The sequence below is a fragment of the Oncorhynchus masou genome, chromosome 29 (genome assembly GCF_036934945.1).
Source record: "Oncorhynchus masou masou isolate Uvic2021 chromosome 29, UVic_Omas_1.1, whole genome shotgun sequence".
In the NCBI taxonomy this organism is placed as follows: Eukaryota; Metazoa; Chordata; class Actinopteri; order Salmoniformes; family Salmonidae; genus Oncorhynchus; species Oncorhynchus masou.
This window is the reverse complement of record NC_088240.1, coordinates 24,789,714-24,800,646: the sequence shown is the minus strand read 5'-3', so window position 1 is coordinate 24,800,646 and position 10,933 is coordinate 24,789,714. Positions and strand designations below refer to the sequence as shown.

Below are 10,933 nucleotides of genomic sequence, written 5' to 3'. Positions count from 1 at the left end.
TTTCTCTTTTTGATGTCATGACCAACAGAGGGCGAGAACCGTCGCTACCAAGCTTTCTTTCCAGACAACAAAATATTAGCTCAATTTCCTGTCCTGCGCAGTGGCGTGGCAACAACCATGGCGGTGGCTGACAAATCTACAAAAGAGCGGTTATTATTGGTACTGGACGATTTAGAGGTGTTATCCAGGTACGAAATTATTATTTTCTCAACCTTTAATAATTGTTATTTTAACAGCCATTCAAATGATCTAGTTTGTCGCTAATTCAAAAAGGCCTTTGTCTACGTTTCTTGTTCTGAGTGTATTGTTAGCGACCTGAGTAGTACCAAAGATTTTTATAACTAAACCAAGAGAGCACAGCGTGTCGTTTCCAATGGGAACAAATGAGCCATAGTGGGCATATAGGTAAGGAGGGGTGCAGAGCATGCACGAGTTAGTGAGATCCTATTGGCGCATTCTAGCGTCATCTGCATATTTCCGTTAGGGAACGCCTACTGTAAATTGCGCGTGTGCAATAACTCTTAAACAACTATATTTACAAATAAATACAAACTTTTGCAAAAGGTAAAGTCTACAAATCATAGTCCACTCTGTTTTATAACAGATTCTAGTTTTGTGAACAGAACTGTATTGAGATCAAATGATTTATCGATTTCGCCCACAATCCATCTCGTTCTATCTTCTCCCACTGCCCGCCCTTGGGCTTCATCTCACTACCATAGGTGAGGGGAAACGCCAAGCGGATGCTTCAAATGTATCCATCCAGTGAAATATCTGTCTCATTGTTCTAGCTGTGGTTGTACACTCAGAACCAGGGTCCGGTTCCCCAAAATAATTTTAAGACTAAGTTCATTTTAGAACCATAGTAACATTTTAAGGCTAAATTCAGTTTAGGATTCTAAGATTAATTTATCCTTAAGATGCTTGTGGGAAACCGGTCCCAGAAACGTAGGTATTTATAAATGGGTTGGACTTATTGAATGGACAACCTGGTCTCAGAGTATGTTGTATTATTCTGTAAGTAAATCTGAAAAACTCCATATTGTATATGTGATGTTTCTTATGTTATGTATTAATATGTGAATGTCCATCACCCATTTATGATATGTTACAAACTACAATTGGTATTATGTTATGAATTTGCTAAATGTACATTACAAATTAGCAAAATGTACAATATTTAACGAATTTGAGAAATGTACAATATGTTTGGAATTTGCAAAACATATGTTACAAATTCTAGCGAGGTGGCTAATGCTAGCTGGGTTAGGGGAATGGTTAGTAAACATGCTAAGTAGTTGAAAAGGTGTTAAAAGGCTAAAGTTGCCCGTGATGAGATTCAAACTCTCATTTCGGTTGCTAGACATTTGCTTTTACGCCCGACAATCCCCCACCTTTTTCATTTTTACCTAAGTAACCATCTGTCTTATGAACCATATCTGAGATACATACAGAATAATATGAAATGCTCTGAGACCAGGTCTGAATGGATGGTCAGGAGGACTATATTAACTCATCTTTGCAAACGCAATGTTCAAGCAACTGATTGGCAGTAATTTATTATCTGGTCATTTTCTCTGTCAAGTATTGTCTTTCAAACTGAGAAGTTCTGTTTTCTCTCCATTATCATGCATGAAAACTAAACCCAATATTACTCATATTTCAGGGAATTGATAGAGATGCTTGCACTGTCAAGGAGCCAAAAACTCCCTCAAGGAGGTGAGGACACTCAGGTAACAGGCTAACCCAATAATGGACTAAAGGAGCTTATTAACGTTACCACGTAGGACCTTAGATATTCTGTTTAAAGGCAAATTGGCTTTGGAAACCAAAACAGCCAAATAATCTAAACGTGAATCAATTGTGGTACGGTTCTAGAAACATAAATCCCTTTACTTTCATATCACGTAAGAACTATTTCACAAATGCAAAATACACACTTACTGTACACTGTTTTAACCAGTTTTATCACAGTTGCAGCCAACAGTATTTTTCAGTAACAACACGTTTGTTGCGTCCGTCTTCCAGTTTACACATGTTTGTAGCCGTAGATGTCTAATTAGCACAGATTGTCCACTCTGTCTTCTGTCTGTTTTCTGTAAAAAAGCACTAACGCTGAGGGGGTTTGATTAATCTCGCCCAGGGTGCACTGGGCAATGCACGGTCACTTCAAGGGCTAGTAACAGGCATCTGATTTAGCATAAAACTGCATAATGTGTTAAATATATAGACAGGTTGGTTGTTTAGCAACACAACCGACACGTGTGCAACTACGGGGCATAACAGACGAATTTGGCTTAGATTGACAACATGTAAACTATATTTAGTTTCCAATGTTTATTGAAAACATAAATACATTTGCACAATGGGTACTTGTTGTCACTCAAATACACTACATGCCAAAAAATATGTGGACACCCCTTCAGATTAGTGGATTCAGCTATTTCAGCCACACCTGTTGCTGACAGGTGTATACAATTGAGCACACAGCCATGCAATCTCCATAGACATGTAGTGTATTTGAGGAAGTAAAATGGCTTTACTGAAGAGCTCAGTGACTTTCAATGTGGCACCGTCATAGGGTGCCACCTTTCCAACAAGTCAGTCTGTCAATCTTCTGCTCTGGTCAACTGTAAGTGCTCTTATTGTGAAATGGAAACGTCTATGAGCAACAACGGCTCAGCAGCGATGTGGTAAGCCACACAAGCTCACAGAACGGGACCGCTGAGTACTTTAGCGTGTAAACTCATCTGTCATCGGTTGCAACACTCACTAGCGAGTTCTAAACTGCCTCTGGACGCTACGTCACCACAAGAACTGTTTGTCGGGAGCTTCATGAAATGAGTTTCCATGGCTGAGCAGCCACACACAGGCCTAAGATGCTCAATGCCAAGCATCTGCTGGATTGGTGTAAAGCTCGCCGCTGTTGGACTCTTGAGCAGTGTAAACGCTTTCTCTGGAGTGATGAATCATGCATCACCATCTGGCAGTCCGACTGATGAATCTGGGTTTGTTGGCTACCAGGAGAACGCTACCTTCCCCAATGCATAGTGCCAACTGTAAAATTTGGAGGCGGAATAATGGTCTGGGGCTGTTTTTCATGGTTCGGCCTAGGCCCCTTAGTTCTAGTGAAGGGAAATCTTAACGCCACAGCATACAATGACATTCTAGATGATTATGTGCTTCCAACTTTGTGGCAACAGTTTGGGGAAGGCCCATTCCTGTTTAAGCATGACATTGCCCCCGTGCACAATGCGAGGTCCATACTGAAATGGTCTGTTGAGTTCAGTGTGGAAGAACTTGACTGGCCTACACAGAGCCCTGACCTCAACCCCATTGAACGCCTTTGGGATGAATTGGAACGCCGACTGCGAGCCAGGCCTAATTTTCCCCCAGAGTCAGACCTCACTGATGCTCTTTTGGCTGAATGGAAGCAAATCCCTGCTGCAATGTTCCAACATTTAATGGAAAGCCTTCCCAGAAGAGTGGAGGCTGTTGTCGCAGCAAAGAGGGTGACCAACTCCATGTTAATGCCCATGATTTTGTATGTGAAACTTTTGCATGTGAAAACACAATCTTACTTTGTACTACACGTGCTTAATTACGTCACTTTTGTTTTAAGCCGACATTGCCCTGGGCTTTGAACGGAGCACCTGGCTCATGCCAGGAGGCAGCCCAGCTCCAAATCAAATGCAGTCAACTTTCAGCCAGTGCGATCCCACTACATTTTTTGGAGTGAAAAAATGTATTCCTCGCTGATATGAAAAACAGGGTCCTTATTCTTTCAAAACCGTATCGCAAGCGATGCGTGTTAATGTTCAGACCGAGCGTTGGGGGTCTTAAACTCCCCCGTACAGAAGATGCCGTCATGACTCTTATGTGTAATGTAATGGAACTGAGAGTCAGGATCAAGGGCTAGTAACAGGCATCTGATTCAACATAAAACTGTACAATGCGTTCGCTATGTAGACAGGTTGGTTGTTTAGAAAAAAAAGACAAGGTTGGCTAAGATAGTTGACAACATGTAAACTATATTTCGTCTCCAATGTTTATTGAAAACAAATACATTTGCACAATAAGCACTTGTCGTCTCTGAAATACATTGTTACAGTTGTGGGTTAGCTAGTGAATTTTAGCCATATTAACATAGATGTGATATCAGTCAAAACAAGACATGATATCAAGAACAAGATGAAACTAGCTGAAACAAGCCACTTATGATTTCCCACATAGCTAGCAACAATGGCAAGAAGTAGCCATCTGGCCATCCAGAATCACAACAGCACACAGACTTCTGCCCCATTGAAGCGTGCGCATCATTTTTGTGATGTCAACTAACCCGTCTATACATAATTAAATGTACACTATACCACTAATAAAATGTAGCTCTTATTTTACATGTATTATGAAATAGGTTTTTGAGTCTGCCTTTTCTCCATACAACTCTGACTTAATAGTAGTCTATACATTGCAATGTGCATGCAATAGATGTCAGAAGTCTAAATGGATGTGTTTTGCTGTGGGCAGATCCTGGAGCTGCTGGTACAGAGAGACAAAGAGTTCCAGGAGCTGATGAGGGTGGCCCATGAGCAGGGCAAGGTCCACCAGGAGATGCAGGTCCTTGAGAAGGAGGTGGAGAAGAGAGACAGCGACATCCAGCAGCTCCAGAAACAGCTGAAGGAGGCTGAACATATACTTGTGAGTACAGCAGAGCTGAGGACAAATGACAAATCCTAAAGAGACTATAAAATGGGTCACATTTTATTAACATGAAAGTGCTGTTTTGTTCCAATTGGTTTCTGACTTTGATTCAACCTAACCTTTTTACCCAAACCTCTCTTCTAGGCGACTGCTGTATACCAAGCAAAGGAGAAACTGAAATCTATTGATAAGGCCAAAAAAGGTGAGCCTGATTTTTCACAGCATTCATCTGAATAGCCGGAGAACTTTATGATAAATAATACCAAAGATAATACATGGAACTAAAAGTACTGTTGTCTTTCAGGGAGCATCTCCTCAGAAGAGATCATCAAATATGCCCACAGGATTAGTGCCAGCAATGCAGTCTGTGCCCCTCTCAACTGGGTACCAGGTATGTCCTGTTTCTGCCCATTTCAGCTTCTGTTATGCTGTCTTCGATGCCCTCTATTTTTCAAACCCCACCCCCCGCCAGATCCTCCTTCCCTTGCATGTTCCTTCTCTCCAGACTGGAAATTCCTCTCAGTACTGATGGGGAATATTTCAACCTCAGTCTCTGTCATAGCCGTCACTTGCATTCACAATACTACTGTAATTACTCTTCAATCAACTTCATGGCATATTCCTTATAACAGGTGATCCGCGTAGACCTTACCCCACTGACCTGGAGATGCGCAGTGGATTGTTGGGTCACATGAGCAACCTGCCAACCAATGGCGTGAATGGACACCTCCCTGGAGATGCACTGGCAGCTGGGAGATTGCCAGGTATGCTTTTGGTTTGTGTGGTTCCTCCTTTCGACAAATGGAATCAACTGTTTTTGTCTTCTCCTGGGATCTGTGTGTTTTGATATGTTTCTGTGAAATATACTGTATACTAACCCTATCACTGTTTTAATTACTCTTTCTTACCTCCCTTCATCAGATGTGCTCACCCCCCAGTACCCCTGGCAATCATCAGATGTCTCAGTGGGCATGCTCCCCCCTCACCATGGCAATGACTTTGGGCTGGAGCCCCCCGGCCACAACAAGGAGAACGAGGACGACGTGGAGGCCATGTCTACAGACTCATCTAGCAGCAGCAGCGACTCGGACTAAGTGTGTGTGTCTGTCTCTGTCTGCCCATCTGTGTGTGTATATCTGACTCTGATTTGGGAATTGGACACACCCAGTACCTCGTAGAGCCAGCTATCCATCACACCCATAACATTTACGATAAGCATCAGTTGATACAGGTTTTGCTATCCGATATAGCAAACAACTACATAGAATCCAGAGAATATTGAGAGATACTCATCTCATGGTCTTGTTTTTCTCTGACCCTCTCTATTACCGGCTTGTTGATGAGACATTTGTACAACACTATCTGTGATCCCCAATGTAATATCACCAGCTCTCTCTCAAGTCCACTGTTTCAGTCCAGGGTGTATTCATTAGTCAGATTCGGTAATGGAAAACGGTTTGCAATGAAAACAAATGTTTCTATTGACAAATTTTGGTAGGTCCCGCCCCGTTTCGTTTGGTTCCTAGAGTAAAGGTTTTCGTTGCAAAATGTTTTGCAAAAGACAAAATGTTGTGCAATGGAATCCGACTAAGGAATTCACCCCAGGGAAATGTCTGGAACTACGTGACTGATAACAGACATACTCCTTTCGTTTGCTATCAGGTTCCCCTTTATTTGTTTCTTTGCTGTTTTTTTTTAGACTGGCAATGGGGAATAATGTTGAAAAGTACATGTACCTTTTGTGTAGGAAGGAGTATAACAGTATTTCATTTAAAATATTAAAATGTTGCTGATTCGAACCCAAGTGCTCCTTATCATCTCTGCTATTGCTGAAAACATGTCACCAGGAATGGATTTTGAAATTGTAGTTGCACTTACCTTTTTCCAAAAGTAAAAATGGCTTATTTCAGGCAAGATTCATCAAGCACACCTTATATTCTTTATATTGAAAAACTGCATATTAATTGACTGACTTGTTGCTCCATGTGTAAATAAGGCTGTATATATTGTAGTTTTTTTCAGGCTTGTAAATAAATACAACTTTTGAGTAAATACTTTGTGTGGTGCTGATATTCTTGATACAATTTGACAGGACATTATAGTTTTAAGTATGCGCAATGTGGAGTTGACTTGACCATATGTATTTATTTATAGCCTTGTCTTCAAATTGTAAAGACCATGGAACGTGCACCAAGCCTGTGTAGGGGGCACTTGGTTTACTACGCATGCGCGCAATTTATTGTTCGCTTCAGGGAAGGAAACATGGCGGCGTCCCTGATTTGTGGCCGATTTTCGGCTAGCCTGAGAAATTCTGGGGCCAGATCGACACTTACCACTGCATCCAAGGTAAGTGTGCATTGGGGGAAAAATGGCACGAAATCCGGCTGCCTGAAGCTGTGATTATTATTTTGCTGCCCGATCTTCGACGTCCAAAATTCCCCCAAAAGAGACAGGGTCATATTGACATTAGCTCATCGCCATTGAGGCTGCTAGGAAACTGGCTATGCTAGCTACCTAGACATTCCTCATGTTTATCTCACTGTCTAGCTAGTTACTTTCACTTGCTAGCGATTGCAAAATGAATGTATTCATAAACAACTAAATGTATTAAAAGACAAGCCATTTTGGGGGTTCAGGGATTTGCGTTTGCTAACAAGATTTTCCGCTCACATAGTTCTAAACACAGTGACCTCCAACACCAAAGCGCCGACGTCAGAACAGGATGAATGGAGGCTATGCGACATCGAGGCTATCGGTATCTGAGATTTAGCTAAATAGGTTAGCTACAATAGCCAGCTAGCTAACTGTCCAATTTATAAGAGTTAGTGGGCCTTTTATACATTCGAAAAACGTTTTTGGTGTCGATTCAATTGATGTCCAAATGACATTACATTTACATTTAAGTCATTTAGCAGACGCTCTTATCCAGAGCGACATGTTTGATGTATTTCTCTTTCATATCCGCAAACTTCAACTATTGACACACACGTTACTCCACATTTGTGTTGTGTGCATCTGTGTTGTGCCCTTTTGTATGGATGTAGCAATTTTCATACAGTGTCCTTGCACAGACAATGTACTCCCTCTGACATGAGTAGGTACTGTAATTTCACTAGTGTTAATGTACCCTCCTCTCCCTACATCACTTCCTCTCTCCTCTATCACATTCTCACTCTACTCCCTCTCTCAAGGTGCTGGGTGGTTCCTCTGGACTGCTTGGGCCTCAGCAGCAGTCCCCCCACCTGCAGCAGCAGCAGAGGAACCTCTCCCTGCACGAGTACATGAGCATCGGTCTGCTCAAAGAGGCTGGCGTCTGTGTGCCCGAGGGCAAGGTGGCCAGCTCACCCGATGAGGCCTACTCTGTTGCCAAGGAGATTGGTAATTCATAGCCTAATAGGATGTGGGCAAATAAATTGCAGTGGAGTAAATTGGGGATAAACACTTTGAATTGACAGTAGGCCTATAGTATGTCAGACCAGGTAGTAGTGAGTCTGTATGTATTAACTAACCAATCTTCTTTGATGTTTGGCTGAGTCAGGTATGGTCTGAGAGTGGGATGTATACTGTAATCTAGGGATACCCCAGTATCATCGTAGTGCAATACTGAGAGCAAGAGTTCAAACGACAGTAGGGCCGGGACGATACCAGGATCACAGTGCTCGTTAGTGTCGTGGGATGAAAACTAAACACAAAGTGGATTTGACTTCTTTAGGAAAACAGCCCTAATGTTGTCTGTCATCCACGGTCACATTTATTTTTCAAAAGCTGTAGCACACAATATTTTACATACTGCAGGTTTTTAAAGGACTAAAGAGTTGGGTCTGCTTCGTGTTTTCATTTTTTCCATGGAAAAAGACATTGCTGTACTGGTATTATCACAGCTCTATAAGACAGTGCAGTTTAGGGCTGTCCCCAACTTGTACTTTTTTTCTGTATATTTTTTTAGCTTACGAGCTATGACTGCTAACGATATCTAGGGATGGTTCACTGAGTGCTCACATCCCAAAATATACACATTTCAACTGACATGACCATTACGCACATTACACATGGTGTGTGTGGATTTCAAATTTTTTTTTCTTCACTTTTGCGCATAGTCAATCACAGTGGTGGGAAAAAGTACCTAATTGTCATACTTCATTTAAAGTAAAGATAATAATAAAAAATGACTCAAGCAAATGTGAACGTCACCCTGTAAAATACTACTTGAGTAAAAGTCAAAGTATTTGGTTTTAAATATACTTAAGTTTCAAAAGTAAATGTAATGACAAAAATGTCAAGTATGAATCATTTCTAATTACAAATATTAAGCAGACCAATAGGCACAACTAAATGTTTTAAATTTACGGATAGCCAGGGGTACACTCCCAACACTCAGACATAATTTAGATTTGTCTGTTGGACTTGTTGTGAAAAAATTCTTACAGAGACACTCAGTCAATCTTAAATGAATCATTGTTTGTCAGAGCACTGGAGAGGTTCCAACCAACTCAGTGCACCACACATGTCAATTAGGAGCTCTCCCTGGGCAGACTCGTTTTGTTTTATTCATGTGACCGACCAATACTGTTTTATAACGTGACAGACCAACACCCCACAAGGCTTCTCCTCTTTAAACTGAGGCCTTGAAACAACTTTCGTTAGTTCTCGAAATGTCTCGGTGTACTGCCAAATTGCAGCTATTGATAAGTGAGGATTTGTACAGTCAGCCACTTGCATGAACACAGAGATTGGTTTATAGAACAGCACATCAATAGGACTCAGAAATTAGTTACAAGAAAAACACCAACATTCAAATTCCCATTACAGACTGCCAGATGGTGAAGCACAAGAGAACACGTTTCCACTGCTCAGGAGTCCAATGGAAGTGAGCTTTACACCACTCCAGCCGACACTTGGCATTGCGCGTGGTGATCTTAGGCTTGTGTGCGGCTGCTCGGCCATGGAAACCCACTTCATGAAGCTCCCGACGAACAGATCTTGTGCTGGCGTTGCTTCCAGAGACAGTTTGGAACTCTGTAGTGAGTGTTGCAACCGAAGACAGACGATTTTTACGTGCTATTCGCTTTCCACTGCTGGACTCTGGAGCAGTGGAAACACGTTCTCTGGAGTGATTAATCACACTTCATCATCTGGCAGTCTGACGGATAAATCTGGGTTTGGTATATGACAGGAGAACGCTACCTGCCCGAATGCATAGTGTCAACTGTAAAGTTTGGTGGAGGAGGAATCTGGGGTTGAGGTCCACATGGAAAGGGTTTATCGATCGGTGTGGACGAACTTGACTGGCCTGCACAGAGCCCTGGCCTCAAACCCATCGAACACCTTTGGGATGAATTGGAACACTGAATGTGAGCCAGGCCCAAACGCCCAACATCAGTATATGACCTCACTAATGCTGTTGTGGCTGAATGGAAGCAAGTCCCCACAGCAATGTTCCAATACACAAGGTCAACTTACTAAACTAGTATACAATGTATATTACCATGAACTTCAAATAGGCCTACCGGTAGACATTTATGTGTTAAAATAAATATGTGGGTGAACTCCGATTGCTGGTCACAGTGAAAAAGGCCCTGCTCCCATTACTTTCAAGTGCATTTTTTTTTTTAAAGTGGGTAAATGCCGATTACCTTACACTAGGCCTACACCACTGCGGGTAGCCTATCCTCTCAGCCAAGGCAATTTTAAACACACACAGAATAGGTATCCTACATTCAATTTAATACATGAGTTGAATCAAAGCACATTTTACACCCTAAAGTTGACCATAATTCATGAGTTAATGCTTGTTCACAGATTGTGTGACATAAAACACTACCTTTCTTTCCTTACATTAAGGACATTTATGAGTGTTTGTCATTATTAAGCATTTTAATGAAAATTACAACTAAATTACAACATTGTACTTACCCTGTACGAATTATGGATCTTGAAGATCTCTGAAAATGCACTGTAAATGAAACTATGCCTACGTAAAATGTAATGATGGTTCGCTGTGAAAACCGTTCTCATGGGCACAAATAATGTAGACCTATGTCATTGCGAAATCGAATGCTTCTCACCTAAAGAGTTAACTGTAGGCCTACTTTCATTAATGTAAACTTGTTGGATGAATTGGATGTGCAATGGTGTCTAGCAATAGACTAGTTGTCTAGTGACATCATCAATCATCAGCTGAAAACAAGTATTGATAGGAAATAATGACGCTAAATAAATGCTACTTCTTCTG

The 10,933-nt window shown here is 41.5% G+C and overlaps 2 protein-coding genes across 2 annotated transcripts in view; both read left to right on the top strand.

The window, feature by feature from the left end:
* Positions 1-87: 87 nt before the first annotated feature.
* Positions 88-6,753, top strand: med4 (mediator complex subunit 4). Its single transcript, XM_064944354.1, has 7 exons — positions 88-188; positions 1,667-1,733; positions 4,528-4,698; positions 4,846-4,903; positions 5,006-5,092; positions 5,334-5,465; positions 5,623-6,753. Exons 1-7 carry the CDS (start codon positions 118-120, stop codon positions 5,793-5,795), a joined length of 759 nt encoding a protein of 252 aa, XP_064800426.1. The 5' UTR covers positions 88-117; the 3' UTR covers positions 5,796-6,753.
* A 179-nt stretch (positions 6,754-6,932) lies between these two features.
* The window catches only part of LOC135519235 (succinate--CoA ligase [ADP-forming] subunit beta, mitochondrial), a 19,600-nt gene continuing 15,599 nt past the window's right edge, over positions 6,933-10,933 (top strand). Inside the window, exons 1-2 of the mRNA XM_064944352.1 lie at positions 6,933-7,047; positions 7,893-8,079. Coding sequence (XP_064800424.1) covers positions 6,964-7,047; positions 7,893-8,079 — 271 coding nt within the window. The 5' untranslated portion in view covers positions 6,933-6,963. The remainder of the gene's footprint in view (positions 7,048-7,892; positions 8,080-10,933) is intronic.